This window comes from Leptonychotes weddellii, chromosome 10, assembly GCF_054177405.1.
Source record: "Leptonychotes weddellii isolate Sample4059 chromosome 10, ASM5417740v2, whole genome shotgun sequence".
Classification (NCBI taxonomy): Eukaryota; Metazoa; Chordata; class Mammalia; order Carnivora; family Phocidae; genus Leptonychotes; species Leptonychotes weddellii.
In genome coordinates, this window is record NC_138378.1 from 100,132,613 (window position 1) to 100,151,307 (window position 18,695).

General features: G+C 41.4%; 1 protein-coding gene and 1 long non-coding RNA gene across 2 annotated transcripts in view; both read left to right on the plus strand.

Annotated features, from left to right (window-relative positions):
* The first annotated feature begins 8,125 nt into the window (after window positions 1–8,125).
* MEMO1 (mediator of cell motility 1) overlaps window positions 8,126–18,695 on the plus strand; it is a 107,123-nt gene continuing 96,553 nt past the window's right edge. The window contains exon 1 of the mRNA XM_081796977.1: window positions 8,126–8,591. Within this exon, the coding sequence (XP_081653103.1) occupies window positions 8,531–8,591 (61 nt within the window). The 5' untranslated portion in view covers window positions 8,126–8,530. The remainder of the gene's footprint in view (window positions 8,592–18,695) is intronic.
* Window positions 8,758–13,484, plus strand: LOC145715960 (uncharacterized). Its single transcript, XR_014138284.1, has 2 exons — window positions 8,758–9,686; window positions 9,807–13,484. It is a non-coding gene; the product is annotated as an uncharacterized LOC145715960 (long non-coding RNA).

The window sequence follows — 18,695 nt, forward strand, 5'->3', positions numbered from 1 at the left end:
TTCATTGCTATAAACCTTTACGGTAGTAATATAATAATAGCTGTCTTTTATTGCAATTCTGTGTATCAGGCATAAGTACTATTTTACTTAAATTATCTTTAATATAGCAACTCTACAAAGTAGATATTGTTATTCCCATTTTGCAGATGAGGAAACATTTGGAGAGGTTAAGTGACTTGTTCAAGACCACACTGCTGGTAAGTGCTTGAATGGCATTCAAACCCAGTTCTGAATCTGTTGCTGATAGCTATGTGAGAAGTACTTGTGCGAGTTCGCATCCTTGCTTCTTTTGGCAATAAAAAACATCAGCCAGTCCTTTTTTGGGGGTCTGCTCACTTTGTCCTGTATGAAAAAATTAAGGTAACTCATTAGCTCAGAAAAAAGAAAACTGTCTGAAGAAAGCCAGGCAGGAAGCATATTAAGAGAAGAGGTTCTCGGTGGGGAATGACTTTGCCCTCTCACTCCAGAGGACATTTGGCAGTGTCTAGAAACATTTTGGGTGTCACTACTGTAGTAAGGTGGAGTTCTACTGGCATCTAGTGGGTAATGTCCAGGAATGCTGCTAAATATTTTAGAATACACAGGACAACCTGCATGCCCCACCCATTCACAAGAATTATCCAGTTCAAAATATCAGTCAGTGCTAAGGTTGGAGAAACCCTGTTTTGGGGGTACCTGGCTGGCTCAGTTGGTAGCAGGCAACTCTTGATCTCAGGATCATGAGTTTGAGCCCCACATTGGGCATAGAGTTTACTTAAAAAAAAAGAAAAGAAAAACCCTGGGGCGACTGGGTGGCTCAGTCGTTGAGCATCTGCCTTCGGCTCAGGTCATGGTCCCAGGGTCCTGGGATTGAGCCCCGCGTCAGGCTCCCTGCTCCGCAGGGGGCCTGCTTCTCCCTCTCCCACTCCCCCTGCTTGTGTTCCCTCTCTCGCTGTGTCTCTGTCAAATAAATAAAATCTTAAAAAAAAAAAAAAAAGACACATTAAAGATGTGTATCCAAGCTAAACATGTGAAGGCAAAGTTGAGATATGAGGTATGCTGATGAGGTATGTCTTATAGTTCCTTTAATACAGGAAAAGCTTATTTCAGTAGGAGTGATGCATGTGGGGAGGGGACATGGTTTTGATTTAAAATTGCAGATCTAGGGGCGCCTGGGTGGCTCAGTCGTTAAGCGTCTGCCTTCGGCTCAGGTCATGATCCCAGGGTCCTGGGATCGAGCCCCGCATCAGGCTCCCTGCTCCGCGGGAAGCCTGCTTCTCTCTCTCCCACTCCCCCTGCTTGTGTTCCCTCTCTCGCTGTGTCTCTTTCTGTCAAATAAATGAATAAAATCTTAAAAAATAAATAAATAAAAAAATAAATAAAATTGCAGATCTATATAATTTGCATAGGAAAAACCTGCAAAGATTGGGATCTCTTGCTTATAAAGTAGTTTCCACAAATACTAATTCCATCAGATGCATTTTGGTTATTTGGCTAACTCCTACATTAATCTGCCCAAGTCTTTTTTGTGATATTTTAACATTTGATTAAGTACTAATTGGGTAATTTTTTATTAAAGCATCAATAGTTTATCATCTTACAGCAGTTCTTCATCCGTGATTCACATCAGAGCCACTTGGGGAACTTTTCATATATATCTCATATATAAAGAGCCCTGGAGAGCCTGATTAAATTGTGATAGAGCCTGGCTTCTAAATTTGACAAAAACTCTTTAAGGCATTCCGATAGACCCCTCTGTTTAAGACCACTTAGAAGTAATATAGTACTCCGCCTAGTGCTACATTACTTCTAGTGTTCTATTGAATTGTCTTTGAGTTGGGGCTTAAATTACTCAATCTTGAAATTGATACTTTTTAAAGTAACAGCTGAGAATAGGCGTATCTTTTGCTGGCAGTACACATGCTACTTAACCGAACACTTATCATGTGCTAGGCACCATGCTAAATACATGAATTGTATAATCCTCAAAGCCCTGTGAGGTACGTTTAATTTTAATACCTCATTTTTAGATGAGAAAAGTGAGATTTTGTTAAGTTGCTCAAGGTTATAGGGGAAATAACTTTGGGGCAGGGATTCAAAGCCAGCGTAACGCTCTATTACTTTTCCTTAATGCTATATTACCCTCTGCTCTAATGCTTTCAGGTGTGCTTAAAATTTTTCTTTGGGGGAAAATCAGTCTGCTCTCTTGTGTGTATAGTAGAAGCCCTTTTATCTAGTTGGTTGATGAAAAAGTGAGTCATGGTAGGAAATCATAAATGACACTGAATGGTTTTTTTAAAACTTAAACATGTTAATCTGTATTAACTTGTTAATATTTCTGTTCCAATCTTTTCTCTGGGATTGGGTTCTCTGATTGGAATTCTGTATCATTTTTCTTCCTCAAACCACTCCTGTGATGTATGGTCTGCACATTTCAGTCTCAAGTTTTTTTAAGAGTAGAATATGCTTTTAGACATTTAAGCAGTAATTTGTAGAATCCTATGCTTTTTTCATGATTTTGTTCTCCAGCCTTCAGTTATCTTACCTGCCTCTAATTTGACAGTTTTTACTTAATCTTTCCAAAGCATTCCACCTAATTTGTGTACCCCTTTTGCATTATGTGTTTGTATTTCATTGGTTTATGTAATATTTAAATTATGTAATGGTAGAACCTAGTGCAACTGGCCTAAGTAAGCTGGAGAACACTATTGGCCTTTGTTAGTTATGCACACAAACCTGGGGAGGAGTCTGCAATCATGTGAGAGTTTCCTAAAAAGTGTAGTCTGTAAGCTTACGAGTTCAACTTTATTATACCCTGGGAATGGAGAACATCACTTACTCTGGTAAGCTGGTGAAATAGAAACCAGTTAAACAAATTTCTCTATACTTTGATGAGGTATTTTACATGTAGCTGGCAATTGTATTATAGAAACCATTCCTACCCTTTGAATGCTTAATGGATAGGTTATTGTTTAGTAAACAAATACAGAAATAGAGTAGAAAGTCCTATATGTTATAGAGTGAATTCTTGAATTACGTTGGTAGGTAGGTTAGTGGGAGGACCAGTAGAGCAAGTCAGGCATAGATAAGTAGAGGAAATAGAGACCTTGAATTGAAAAAAGGAAAAATGGTTTGGATAGAATGACAACATTGTCTACTTAATTCTGATGATCCTATGGGAAGAATATTGAACCTTTGCTTAAATTTTATTTAGGAGAAGGTATAGTGGGATTTTAAGATTGATAACTTCCTGTTAGAAACATAGAATGGTGGTAGGGATAGCATAACATATTATAGCCAGATATTTTTCTGGACTGGATTCCAAAAAGGCATTAACAAATTGGAGGCCTGATACATATCATCAAACTAGAAATGAGGGACGAAGTTGAAAGCTGTAAATGGCTATCACTGAGAATCTATTTATTTAAAAATCTCTACATTTAAATTAGGAAAGTAGGAAAGTAATATAATAGTGGAAAATAGGTCACCAGATATAAAAGGGCCAGGCAGTAATGAATAAGAATTTTCTTTAGGGGTGCCTGGGTGGCTCAGATGGATAAGCTTCTGCCTTCAGCTCAGGTCATGATCCCAGGGTCCTGGGATCGAGTCCCGCATCGGGCTCCCTGCTAGGCGGGGAGCCTGCTTCTCCCTCTGCCTCTGCCTCTCTCTTTCTCTGTCTCTCTCTGACTCTCATGAATAAATAAATAAAACATTTAAAAAAAAAAGAATTTTCTTTAAAAAAAAAACCTCTTATCAGCCTTTTAAAAAAACTTAAAAATCTTTTTTTTTTTTAAAGATTTTTTATTGATTTATTTGACAGAGAGAGAGCGAGAGAGGGAACACAAACAGGGGGAGTGGGAGAGGGAGAAGCAGACTCCCTGCTGAGCAGGGAGCCCAATGCGGGGCTCAATCCCAGGACCCTGGGATCATGACCTGAGAAGGCAGCCGCTTAACCAACTGAGCCACCCAGGTGCCCAACTTAAAAATCTTTTAACTCTGCTATTTCATTTCTGGGGATTCCAAATAATATTAACAATAAATATGAAAAAAGTTTTATAAAATTTATTCAAAAAAATTGGAAGTGAGCAAATTTTTATCTTAAGAATCACTAAATATGTACTTAGCTCAGTGTCAGGTACATAGTTAAGTGTTTAATAAATATTACTTATTAAGTTTGGCTTATAATGGAAGGGCAAACTTGACACTAGATTAGAGTACTAGTTTTTTTTTTTTTAAGATTTTATTTATTTGAGAGAGAGCATGAGAGAGAGAGAGAGAGAGAGCACAAGCAGGAGAGGCAGAGGGAGAGGGAGAAGCAGACTCCCCAGTGAGCTGGGAGCCTGACATGGGGCTCGATCCCAGAACAGTGAGATCATGACCTGAGCCGAAGGCAGACGCTTAACCATCTCAGCCACCCAGGCGCCCCTAGTTTTTTTTTTATTTTTTATTTTTTTTTAAATTGAAGTACAGTTGACACACACAATGTTACATTAGTTTCAGGTTTACAACACAGTGATTCAATAACTCTGTAAGTTATGCTGTGCTCACAAGTGTAGCTACCATCTGTCACCATACAACGCTATTACAAGACCATTGACTGTATTCCCTATACTGTACCTCTCATCCCTGTGACTTACTCATTCCATAACTGGAATCTTCCAGTTTCTGGAAGAAACTTCTGTTTCTGCTTTTTTGTTTATTCATTTTTGTTTTTTAGATTCTACATGTAAGTGAAATCATAATGGTATTGGTCTTTCTTAAAGTACCAGTTTTAATTGAAATCAAAAGAGCATCTTTATGCTAAACTCGTCTCTCAACTTTGATTTTTTCAAAACTCTGTGGTTTTATTCTAGAATATTTTTTGGATATAGGGCTTTTAGTAATTAGTGGACTCCTCAAGCTGTCCGCTGTGGATAAGTAAATTATAAAAATGGTCAATTTAATATTGCCATGTGGATTCCAAAAATCAAGCCTAAGGATGTATTTTGTGTGTGTGTGTCGGTACTATATGTGTATGGCACAAAATTCCAAAGATACACAAAACTTTAAATCTTTTGTCCATCCTTGCACTTCAGCCACCTAAACAAGTACTGTTACCAGTTTATTGTGTTTTCTTCTAGAAGTATTCTGTGTATATGCAAGTGTATGAGAATACATTTTTAAAGTATTCATTTTTACACGAATGGTAGCATTCTTTACACATTGTTCTGCAATCTGCCTTTTTTTTTTTTAGCTCTCTATATCAGTATAGAGAGCTTATTCTTTTTAATGGGTGCATATGTAACAAGTCTCATATTGATGGATATTGTGGTTGTGCTAGTTGTTTGCTAATATAGACTGATGCAGTGAATATAGGACATGCTTTTTCAGAACATATGTTGGTTTCTGGGACTAGTGGTGCTTTATTTATTAAAGTCTGCTTTATAGGGACTCTCTTATTAGTGAGGAATTCCTCCTTACTTTTTGCTATGACTGATGTTTATGTAGTGTCAAACTCAAATCCCCAGTGGATATAATGGAAATTGTTAATACATGGGAATTGTACATATTGCCAAACAGGCTTCTCCTGGGATATGAAATGAGTATTTTGCATTATATGGGTCTCCATTAATTTAGGGGAGGTAAGTGAATAGTTTGAACATATTTCTTTCAAGAGTCTATCCTTGAATAAGGTAGCTAAAAAAAGATGGACAGAAGGAATAATGATGGGATATATTGAGAGCATTCTAGAGATAATAGAAGGTTTTTTAACCTTTCACTTTTTGGGGCGCCTGGGTGGCTCAGTCATTAAGCGTCTGCCTTTGGCTCAGGTAATGATCCCAAGGTCCTGGGATGGAGCCCTGCATCCGGCTCCCTGCTCCACGGGAGGCTTGCTTCTCCCTTTCCCACTCCCCCTGCTTGTGTTCCCTCTCTCACTGTGTCTCTGTCAAATAAATAAATAAAATCTTAAAACAACAACAGCAATACCTTTCACTTTTCTTGGCATTGTGGTCTTTGCTGAGTTTGACCAGTAAGAAAAATCCTTTGGGGAAAGAAGCCACCAACAGAGCATTTTCATAGGGAGGAAGCTTAAATTTAAATTAGGTTACTAGTTTGGAATGAGTCCTAGGATTGTTGCTAGGAGCAGAGGATAATGATAAGAAGAAACAAAGAACAGCTTATAAATTGTTTTCAGAATATTTTCACTTAATGATTCTTACAGCAAGCCTGTGAGTTAGATATTATTGCTCTTTGCATTTGACAGATGAGAAGACTGAGGCTTGAAAAGGTTACATTACTAGATGCCCATGATCACCGCTGGTGAGGGACAGAGCCATGACTCAAATCTGATTTTCTAATTTGACCAGCCTGAAGTATGAAGTTCATTGTATTCAGTGTTCCTTCCATCCTTTTTTTGGGTATAGAAACAGAATCAGGAATCATTAACTTCAAAAGCTATCACTGCTTATCAATGCCACATCAACCATATCAACAGTTTTCCTTTTCTTGAAATTTATGATGAAAAGTTTACCAGTTTACCATGCCATCATTTACCACTGATTTTTGGGGCTCTAGGAAGAGTCCTGTGGCATTAGCTGCAACCTGCCTTTCTGTTATCTTTAAAACGACTATTTGGCACATCTTTTTTTTTTTTTTTTCCTGCATAATATGTAATATTTTGGCAGGTTAGTGGTGAAGTGAGAGGGTTAAAATTTGAGTAAAGAAATACATGTCAGTGGATATTTAATCTAATAACTGTAGAAAAAGTTGTGAAAGCCAGAAATATTCCAGTAATTGACCAGGCTTTTAGGCCGGGGATCTCACACAAGATCCTTGGGGCTTAACGTTGAAAAAATTGGAGGAGGGGTGGGAACAGGATAGTAAATTAAAAATATATATATATGGCACTAGGGAAACTTGAGTATTAGGCAGCCAGATAGATATCTGCTTTGAACTCTACCAACGATGTTTAGTATGAAATTCAGATATAACAATTTATGGTTTTAACCCTAAATCTTTCATTGAAGACATGCAAGTTTCTCTTTCTGTCCAGTTTTGGAATGGTCTACTTCATAACAACACTTCCTCCGGGGTCCAAGATATCCTACTTTCCTATGCTTCTTCTATAATTTTAAAGGAATTCTTTGTTCCTGACACTTATGTGAAATACTGGGGTTTATAAGAGAAGGAAGGGTTGGAAATAATGTTTGTTGTATGCATACTCTGTCAGGCTCTACATTTATTAACTCTTGTAATCCTAGGGACACCCCTTGAATATATTATCCCCTCTTCATAGATGAGAATTACAGGCTAGCTATATCACACTTGAATCTAATTAGGGAGTTAAGACAATGCACCTACATCCGTATAAAATGAAACAAGATAAATGTTTACAGTGTCAGAGCCAAGATTAGGTGGTAAAGGTGGCCCAGTGAAGCAAAAACTAGCATTTGCGGGGACCACAGGCACACTATCGTGTGCCTGTTTCTACAAATGAACTTCCCAACGTGGCCACAGGCTTGCATCCCTAGGAGTGAAACCTTGGGGGTGTGAATCCACCAAAGATTCGTGTGTATGATGAGGTCGGGGAGGACAAGCTGGACTGTCCTCGTGGAAAGCCGCATCGGCGTGCCCTCGGTGCTCTTCATTTAAGGAAGTTGGCTGGGGGAGGGGGCTTGCCCTGCGGCTGCGTCCTGCTCCCACCCCCCCCCCGCCGCTCCCCCCTCCCCCCCCAGCCGCTCCCCCCTCCCCCCCCAGCCTCTGCTGCCGCTAAACCCCGGAGAGCGGAGCGTGCACGTTGAGATTCCTCGGCGGGCCTGGCAGCGGCTGCTGGGCATGCTCAGTGGGCAGGACCCGTTAGAGTGGCGAGTAAGGAAGCGTTGGCTCTTCTCTGGGTCTGCCTTCCCCGGTTCAGGCCCCGGCCCTGGGCTTTTGTGTGAGCGGAGCTGTAGCCGCCGCTGCCTCCTCGCGGGGCCGCCTGACCCCAGATGCCGTCTGGCCTGTCCGGTTTCCGCCGTTAACCTCGCCGCGCGGCTGGAGGAGGAGCGGGGCGGGGCGGGGCCCGCGGGCCGGCGGCCGGGCGGGCAGGAGGGCCCTGCTGGGGGTGGGGGTGGGTGCGGGGAGTCCCGCGGGGGGTGGGGGGAGGGGGCGGGCGCGGAGTCACGGGGGTGGGGTCACCGGCGGTGGCTCGGGGAGGCCAGCTGGGAGGGGAGGGGGCCGTGGGGGCGGCTCGGCGGAACCAGCCGCGGCTGGGGAGCAGCGGCGAGTCCGGGGGCCGGGGCCAGGGCTTTCCGGGCTTCGGTGAAGCCGCCGCGGGCCCCATCTTCCGGCGGTGGCCGGAGTTTGTGGTGATTGTTGCTGCCGCCGCCACCGCCCCGGCTGCCATCTCCTCCTCCTGGGCCGCCGCCTCCTCCTCTTCCTCCTCCTCCTGGGCCGGGCTGATCCCCTCCCCGCTGCCGCCTCCTCCTGGGCTGGGCCCGCGGTGTCTCGTCCCCTCGCGGAGCCGCTCCTGTCGCCGCCGCCGCCGCCTCCTCATTCATCCTCGTGCACCATAGGCGGCACAGGCACCAAGATGTCCAACCGAGTGGTCTGCCGGGAAGCCAGTCACGCCGGGAGCTGGTACACAGCCTCAGGTAGGGCCCCAGGCCGGCCGGCCCGTCAGCCCGCCGCCGCCTCCTGGCCCCGCGCCCGGCCGGCCGAGGTCCGCGGCCCGGCCCCGCGCGGCGGCGGGAGGGACGAGGGCGCGGACGGCCGCCTGCCGCGGACCGCGTGGGGAGGGAGCGGCCCGGAGGCCGACCTCGCCGCCTCCCCCACCCGGGTGGCATCCCGCCGGGCAGCCCGGGGCCGGTCGCCCTCTCGCTCACCCCGGAGTTGGGCGAGAGGGAGAGTCGCCGCCTTGGCAGCATGCGCCCTCCCTCGGGACCAGGCTCGAGGCAAGAATGTGCTCCCGGTGCTCCCGGACCCGAGCCTACTTGTCGCCTCCTCCGGCTCCCGGGAATCGGGCGGCCGAGCGCTGCCACCCCCGGGAGGACGGTTTGCCCGGCGCCCGAGCCCCGCTTCCCCCACCCGGAGCCGAGGGAGGGACGCGCGTTCCAGTGCTCGCGGTTGCTCCCCGCCGGCGGTCCGAGAGGCGCCCGCGACCCGGGCAGTTCTCGGTCTGGCAGTGTGCACGGCCGATTCTGCTCACCCGTCTCCTGCGGGGAAGTCTTCTCCCTCTTCCGCTGGCAGTTTAGAAAGAGGCAGCGTTCCCCTCACCTTTAAGGTGCTCAGCTGTCTGGAAAGGAGTGCAGGGTAGTACTTTTTCCCGTTGCCAGACTAGAGAGAAGGTCTCCGCCTGTGAGATCTGTTGCAGGAGGGCCTTTTCTGGGATTTGCAGCTCCTGTATGCTGGGGGTAGGGTAGAAGTATTGCGAAGCCGTGGCTTGGGGTGGCCTCCCAGCTCTTTTGTCAGTGTTTTCATTGTTACTGTCATTCACGGAAAGGGGCAGCTGGAGATGGCATCAGCACTTTTGCTCGGCAGCCTCACCAGTCTCTAGTCGCTCAACCCCAAGCAGGTGCTGGAACTACCTAACGAATTAGATTAGGGTCTGAGCGAATTTAGTCTTCTGTCGACACTGTCTACAAACATTTTAGAGCTCTTTATGTAAGAAAGCCTAGGGACTTTCCCTTTAATAAACGTTTTGTTAGGACGACTGTTTTCTGGGATTACTTTCAGGAGTCACATTTCTGGTAAGTTAACGAAGAAAGTTCTACTGTGATTCCTAATAGTTTTCAGTCATTTGGTATTGGCTTATCAATAACTGGACCTAACTTTAATGTGGATCGCATCATGTTTCCTTTTGCAAATAGTTGGGTTGGGTAGTGACATGGTTTGTGAGACGACAAAGATTTGGAAGAAAATTCATTTCTCTGAAGTTGCTAAACGGGCTCATAAATACATGCACTTTCCTGACTTACTGAAGATGTGCTATGTTAAGAAGACACAAAAGAATCATAATGATTGGATTTGCAAGCCTAACAGGTAGCTGTCGTTTTGTACTAAGCAAATGATATTTGGCTTTCCTTCATGGTCCTAAAGTACTTCATAAACATTTAATCAATTCCCACAGCCTGAGAATGTCAGTTAAGCTTTTCTTGTTCAACATATGGGGATGTGCCCAAGACTCTGTACTAGCCAGTGGCAGAACAGGAATTGAGAAATGGGAGTCCCTGGCTCCTGGGCTTGTCCTCCATTAAGTGCATTATTAATATTCAATTTATCAATGCATAATTGTCTTTTCTGGGTTACAAGTCACTAAGCTGCTTCCTTCAATGTGTTTTGAAGGGTTAGAAAGTCTCAGTTTTCACTTTCATGGCCATCTTTGATTTATTTCTTTTAGTTTTGTTTTCTATATCTTTCTAGAAGTGTTTTATACTTTTTTATGTAGTTTGCCTTGAAATTTGGGCAAATGATTCTGGAGGAATTTTTATAGATTCTTGAATATTCTTAGGGTAGTAAAATAAGACATGGTTCACACTTTGGACTTGAAAAGACGTCTTCAGTAATGTTCTCAATTATAAGAAGAAACCTTTAATTCAGCTCAAAACATTCTCTGATTACAGCTGTTTATTAGTAGTGAATGAAAATGAACTATTTTCTTTTTCTTTTTTTTTGGTGTAAGCACAGTTTTTTTTTTTTACAGTGTTTTATTAGTTTCAGGTGTACAGTATAGTGATTCAACAATTCCTAAAATGGACTATTTTCTTAAAAATTTGAAATGCAGTCTTATTTCCCTAAATTCTCAATGAAATCAATAATGCCATTTTGATAATGTGAATTGTTACAGAGAATGTTATTGTTAAAAAAATTCAAAGCAAGTGTGGTGTGTGTGTGTGTGTCTATATGTGTGATTTTAAACTTAAGTAATAATAAAGGGTGAATTTAAAGCAATGTAGTTGTAAAAGGTTATTTTGTATTTTAAAAATAAGTGAAGTAAAAATAGGTAAGTAAACTTTGACTTGGTCTAGTAACTTATTTAACATTATTCCAGTGTACCTACGTTGATAACATTGACCACTGGAAAAATTTTACTTGTGTTATTGTTTCCCCTAGTGAACTAGCCCTAAAAACTTGAGTAATAGGAGAGACAGATGTGATTGTGAATTGTCATTCTATCCTTCCTACAGCATTCAGATCATGTGCATAGAATTAAAGTATTTGGTTACTGTTATAAGTAAGGGTGAAATCACATTTGCTTCAGTTACATAGCTAGCTCAGGAAAAAAAAATTGTGTGTGTGTGTGTAAGTATATATGTTACATATATACACATGTAGGTCTTCACATTTATTTATCTCTTGTTATATGCTAGATCTTTTGATAGAAGTATAAATTATTCTCTGTTTTCAAAGAATTTACAGTTTATTTGAAATAAGTCATAAGACAGCAAATTAATTTTGGATAAATTGAGATAGTGTTTTTAGGAGTTCTGAGGATTATGGAATCACTTCAGGGTAGGATTTGAATTGTGCTTTCAAGGAATGGTATTTAGGTAGGTTAGAGAGGAGAAAAGAACATTGGGGAACACCACAACATACAGAGGCAAATAATGTAAGTAGGTCAGTTTAATAAGAATGGAAGGTTCAGACTGGGGTATAGTTCTTGAGCCTGGAGTAGTAGGTTGGTGCTAGAGAGTATGGATGCCTATGAGTGCTATGCATTGTAGTGATTTGACTTATTCAGTAGGCAGTCAGGACCAAGGGAGAAGTTTCTGAGTATGGAACTAATATGGGAGTAGCATTTTAATCTCCTAGGAAGGTTAATCCTCACTTCTTTACCTGTGTATAGCAGGGATCAGCAAACTATGCCCACAGCCCAGATCCAGCCTGCGGCCTTTATCTTGGTCAAGTCTACTAGCTAAGAACGGTTTTTAATTTTCAAAGGGTTTAAAAAACAAGCATAAACCAAGAAGTGCAGTAGAAACTGCCTGTGGCCCATAAAGCCTAAAATATTTGTTATTTGGCCCTTTACAGAAAAATATGCTGACCTCTAGCATAGGTTAGTGGTTCTCAAAGTGTGATCTCTAGACGAGCAGGATAATGTATCTGTACTCTGTATTTTCTCTATATTTATTATAGGTTTTATTTCATTTCAGGCTCTTACTGTCTTCTGTGAAGACAGTTATAACTGCCTCCTAACCAGCCTTCTTTCTGCCAGCCTTATCCTCCTTCAGTTCATCCTCTACATCGCTCCCTGAATAATCTGTCTGACCACATAATTCCTTTGCATAAATCTCACTGATCCATCTTGCCTTGGAAAAGGTCTGAGTTTCTTCATGACTTGGCATGCTCCTATCTCTTTGGCCAACTCCTTTTTACCCCATCCCAGTCCTTGTTTTTACCATGTAGCCACTGCAATTGTTTCTTGAAATACACTGTGCTTTTACTCAAGCTGTTTGCTCTGTTGAAATGCACTTTGCCTGGATAATTCCTACTCTTTTAAAGACTCAGGTGTTCATACCTCCACGAAGGCTGTCCTGATGCCTGACCTCTCCCAGGCTGTTTTCGCTGTTCCTTTGTACTTCATAATGTTCTGTGCGTATCTCTGTACATTCATTTGGTTATCTATATGTGTGGTTGTTGTCTTTTTTTTTTTTTAAGATTTATTTATTTATTTTAGAGAGAGAAAGAGGGAGACAGTGTGCGTGTGAGTGAGGGGAAGGGCAGAGGGAGAGAATCTCAAGCAGACTCCCTGCTCATGACCCATGAGATCATGACCTGAACCGAAACCAAGAGTTAGATGCTTAACTGACTGAACCATCTAGGTGCCCCCCTGTAGTGTGGTCTTCTATAAGGTTAGGAACTCCTTGAGGCTAGGAACAATGTCTTGCTCATTTTGTGTACCTTAAGTACTCAGCACAGATTTTGTACATAGTAGGTATTCAATAAGTATTTGAGTGAATGAATGTTAAAGTGCTTGGCATAAAGTAAATATGAACAAAGATATTGATTGTTTCAATCCTAAAGAGCAGTGGCGGTGATAAAGGACCATTGCTAGTTAAATCTCTGAGTATAGTATGGGTGAAGAATGTTGCTGGTGGGAAAGGATTAGAAATCCTGAATCACCAGTTGGGACCCCATTTTATCTAAGATTTTTAAAGAAGTGTGACATTCATACAGAGAAGTGTACAACTGGATGAATTTTCACAAAATAAGCACATTTATGTAATCAGCACGCAGCTCAAGAAACATATCAGTACTGGAATCCCCAACCCTTACTGTGTTCCTTGTATTCTAACAGTAGAAAAGTTTTGTCTGTTTTTGAACTCTACATGAAATAGAATTATAAAGTATATCTGAATTTGAGCTGCTTCTGCACAGCATTACAATTATGAGATTAACGCTTATTGTGTTGTAGTTTGTTTCTTCTCATTGCTGTATTCTGTTATGTGAATATACCATAGCTTATCCATTCTACTGTTGGTGGACATTTGGTTGTTTTGTCGAAAGGAACATATTTATGTATGTATGTAGGCTCCATACTCAGTGTGGGCGTGGAGCCCAGTGCAGGGCTTGAACTCATGACCCTGAGATCCAGACCTGAGCTGAGATCAAGAGTCAGATGCTTAACCGACTGAGCCGCCCAGGTGCCCCTGCAATGAACATTTTTGTACTTTTTTGGGGGGGAACATGTATATGCATTTTTTTTTTAAAGATTTTTTATTTATTCATTTGAGACACAGAGATAGAGAGAGAGAGAGCATGAGCAGGGGGAGAGGCAGAGGCAGAGGGAGAAGCAGGCTCCCCACTGAGCCAGGAGCCCGATGTGGGGCTTGATCCCAGGACCCTGGGATCATGACCTGAGCTGAAGGCAGATGCTTAACCATCTGAGCCACCCAGGCGCCCCCATGTATATTCATTTTTATTGGTTTTATACCTTAGAGTGGAATTATTAAGTCATGGTTATGGTATGTTCATTTTTAATAGATTCTGCTAAAGTTTTGGAAAGTGGTTTTTACAAATTTACATTCCTACCACCAGTGTACGAGAGTTCTAGTTGTTCTGCATCTTTGTCAGCACTTATTATTGTCAGTCTTTTTATTTTTAGTTATTCTGGACTGGTGTGTAATGGTATTGCATTATAGTTTTAATTTTATATTCCTGATGACTAATGAGGTTGAGTACCTTTTCATATTAGGGACCCCATATTATTGGCCATTTGGATTTCTGGTTTTGTGAAGTATCTGTTAAGCCTTTTGCCCTTTTTCTATTAGGATGTTTACTTTTTTCATATTGATTTGTAGTTCTTTACATATTTTGGTTATAGTCTTGTTAGGTATATGCATTGCAGGTATATTCTACTCTGTAGCTAGCTCTTCCAGGATCTTGGTGTTTTGGTGAATCAAAGTGCTTAATCTTAAAGAAGTCCTGTTTATCAATTGGTTAGTGCTTTTTTGTTTCCATTTATGAAATCTCTGTATCAATGTCATGAAGTTACTTTTCAATGTTTTCTTTTAAAAGCTCTCTTTACCTCTCATATTTAGATCAAGAATTCATTTAGTTGATAGCTGTATGTGTATGGAGTAGGTACATTACATAAATTTTTTTTGTTGAACTAAATGTAGATACAGAAAAAGTATACAAGTCAAGTGTACAGTTTGATAAATATTCACAAATTTAACATACTCTAACCTGCCCTTTAGATCCAGAAATAGAACATTTTCAGCATCCCAGAAGAATACATTACATTTTAATGTTTTTGAAATTGATACGTCTAAGTTAGCTATTTGTATCCAAGCATGTATTTAATGTGGGGGCTCCTCCCCCCAAAAATGGTTGTTATATTGGTGGTACATCTTATAATTACTGGTGTCCTAGAATTGAGGAAATGTATCAAAGTCAAATGATTTCAAAGAGCATTCTTGAAATGTTTCTATGATCTATATCTTAATTGCACTTTTACTTTTTGAGTTGTTTTCATTCATTTTGCCATATTTCTAAACATTTAATAAAATACATCACAGTTCTGTAGTTGGAAAACCACAATTGTTTTATTTTTGTGATATGTGCCTTGAGTTTTTTTTTTTTTTTAAAGATTTATTTATTTATTTTTATTTGAGAGAGAGAGAATGAGAGAGAGCGAGTACATGAGAAGGGGGAGGGTCAGAGGGAGAAGCAGACTCCCTGCCGAGCAGGGAGCCCGATGCGGGACTCGATCCCGGGACTCCAGGATCATGACCTGAGCCGAAGGCAGTCACTTAACCAACTGAGCCACCCAGGCGCCCCTGTGTGCCTTGAGTTTGAGTGTCAAAATACATCCTGGTGTGTGAGAAATTGAAAAACTGACTAATAAAAATGTTCTTTGAAGAAAAGAGATTATATAATATTTAGTTTTAAAATTAACATTTTTAGGGGCGCCTGGGTGGCTCAGTCGGTTAAGCATCTGCTTTCAGCTCAGGTCATGATCCCGGGGTCCTGGGATTGAGCCCCACATTGGGCTCTCTGCTCCACGGGAAGCCTGCTTCTCCCTCTCCCCTTGCTTGTGTTCCCTCTCTCGCTGTATCTCTCTCTGTCAAGTAAATAAATAAAATCTTTAAAAATAAATAAATAAAATTAACATTTTTAGGTTACTAATACGGTGTTTTGTGTGCTGATTTTTCTTTGCATTTCATCCTGCTGTTTTACTTGGAGAAAGGCAACACAAAGGAAGAACAAATTTAATAGGCAAACTGTTGAGATTATTGCTTGATTACCTCTGGCTGTTTCTCACTTTCCTTCTTTTTTTCTCATATAATTTCCAAATCAAAATCATCTTCTTTCCTAATTCCATGGTGTAGTTTGTATATATCTGTTTTTGAATTTTTGTCCATTTGAAAGACCAAGATGAATAACAAAAATGTCGTTCATTAAGCTTATTCCATAGGTACATTACATATATTTGTATATAAGCTGTAATCCTCAAAAGGATGCTACAAGGTTGGTATTATCTCCATTTATGGATGTGGAAACAATGACTCAGAGAGGTTGAATAACTTGTTTAAGGTGTAGTAAGTAAGTGGAAGAGTCGACTCCAAGGAGCCAGTCTGACTCCAGAGAGGTATGGTGAGATATACTCTCCCAAACCTTGAACTTCTCTGTTCCATCTCAGGTTTTTCTCAAACTTTTGACATTTAACGCACACTTGTATATAATTTATGGTTTATAAAGCATTTTCTCATGTATTTTTGACTTTCGCAATAATCCTGTGATTAGGTATAGGATAGGTAAGGCAGCCCGGGCTTTAATCCACTCCCTCCTTGCTATCTTATTGATGAGAAACTAAGACTTGGAGGAGGCTAAAATTGCCTGAGTCATGCTACTGGTAAATGGTGAGCTAGGATTTGAACATAGGACTTCCGGCTGAAGTCTGTTTTTTTTTTTGAAGATTTTATTTATTTATTTGACAGAGACAAAGCGGGAGAAGGAACACAAGCAGGGGGAGTGGGAGAGGGAGAAGCAGGCTTCCCGCCGAGCAGGGAGCCTAATCCTGGGCTCGATCCCAGGACCCTGGGATCACGACCTGAGCCGGAGGCAGATGCTTAACAACTGAGCCACCCAGGTATCCCTGAAGTCTACTGTTTTTTCTATTTGTAGTGATGCTGGAGTAAGAGAGAAGAATTATTTGGAATCAGTAAGCATCTCTATAATTGTTAAGTAAATATCTTAGATTATAAAATAATAAAACTGTGACTAAAAACACTTATGAATATTGAATATTATTCATAGAATGTAAATACTGACAAAGGATTTTTTTTTTTTTTAATGACGCTAGTCCCAGGATTTGATTTGGGCCTAGCAAAACTTTTTTTTTTAAGATTTTATTTATTTATTAGAGAGAGGGAGAGAGAGCAGAGCATGAGTAGAAGGGGGGCAGGGCAGAGGGAGAAGCAGACCCCCTCAGAGTGGGGAGCCTGATGCTGGGCTCAATCCCAGGACTCTGAGATCATGACCTGAGCCGAAGGCAGATGCTTAACCGACTGAACCACCCAGGCGCCCCGGGCCTGGCAAAACTTGACACTTCTGGAGAGGCTTTATTTAACATTCAGTGATTCAGTATTGAATAAACTGAGTTCTGTGTGAAACGTACTGCTCTAAGGACTAGTTTTGTAGCAGGAGATGAAACAGACAAAAATCCCTAGAGTGTATGTTCTATTTGGAGGAGACAGACAATAAATAAGGTAAATAAGTAAAATATATAGTATGTTAGATACAGGAAAGTGCTGGGGAGAATTATAAAGCAAATAAAGCAGAGCTTGCTGGTGTGTAAAGAATTTTTAAGGGTGGGAGAGAAGTTTGCAATTTTTAAATAACATTGAAATTTTAAGTAACATTAAATAACTTCACTTGAATGACGTTTGAGTGAGGACTTGAAGTAGATGAGAGAGTGAGCCTTGCGTTCTAGATGATTTTAGGGGCCAAGATAATTTTAGGCTGAGGGTACTGCAAGTTCAAAGGTCCTGCGGCTAAAGCAGGCTTGGAGTGTTTGAGGAACAGCGAGGAGTCCTTTGCAACTGGTATGAAGTGACCTGGGACAAAGTAGTGTGATATGAGGTTAAAAGTACAAAAAGGAAAAAAAAAAAAAGTAAATGGCTGGAGCAGAGGCACAGAGGTGTTGTGGTCAGATAATGAAGACCATTGTAAGGACTTTTCTTGAGCAGCTTTTGGAAGGTTTTGAGAAGTTGATGACATGATCTAATTTAGATTTACTAGAATCACTTGACTGCTATTTTGGGACTTGGGGAGTGGTGAAGGCAGTGGCAAGAGAACTAGAGAGACCAGTTGAGAGGAAAGCAGTAGTCAAGTGAGAGATGATAAAGGCTTGGATTGAGTAATAGCAGTGGAGGGGGTAAGAAGTGGTTGGTTACTGGATAGAGTTTGAAGGTAGAGATGAAAGGATTCGCTGCCGTACTTGAAAGTGGGGTGTGAGAGAAAGACAGGAGTCATGGATATTTCTTACGGTTTATCCCTTAGCAATTGCGATAATGGAGTTGCTACCATCTGAGGTAGGGAGGACTTAGAAAAATATTGGGGGAGGAAGGTTAGGAAGTCAATTTGGATTGTTAAATTTTAAGGTGTTTACTATACAATCACGTGGGTACATGAGCCTAGCCTGGAGTTTAGGGGAGAGGCCTAGACTGGAGATGTAAAAAATAAAATTATATAGATGGATGGTTTTAAAGCCAAGTACCTGGGTGAAATCACCACAAGAATGAGAATAGCTGGAAAAAAGTTCATGACCTGAGCCTTAAAACATTTCCAACCTGAAGAGGTTGGGGAGATGAGGGAGATGATGTAAGGAAGACAGATTAAGCATCTCATTAGGTAGAGAATAAGATATCGTGGGAGCCAGGTAAAGAAAATGCTTAAAGACATCTCAGCACAGTTTATATAGATTTGCCTGGGTGTTTTTTCTTTGACATACACATTTAAGTCTGGTCTAAGCTGCTCTGGTCTTCGACATCTTTTATGGTTACCAGAGCTTCCTAACTGATTGCCTAGTTTCCATTCGTTCTTTACACAGCAGAGAGAGGGAGATCTTTTATTTTTTAAAATTTTTAATTAATTTATTTTTTAAATTAACATATAATGTATTATTTGTTTCAGGGATATAGGTCTGTGATTCATCAGTCTTACACAATTCACAGCGCTCACCACAACACATACCCTCCCCAATGTCCATCACCCAGCCACCCCATCCCTCCCACCCCCCAACACTCCAGCAA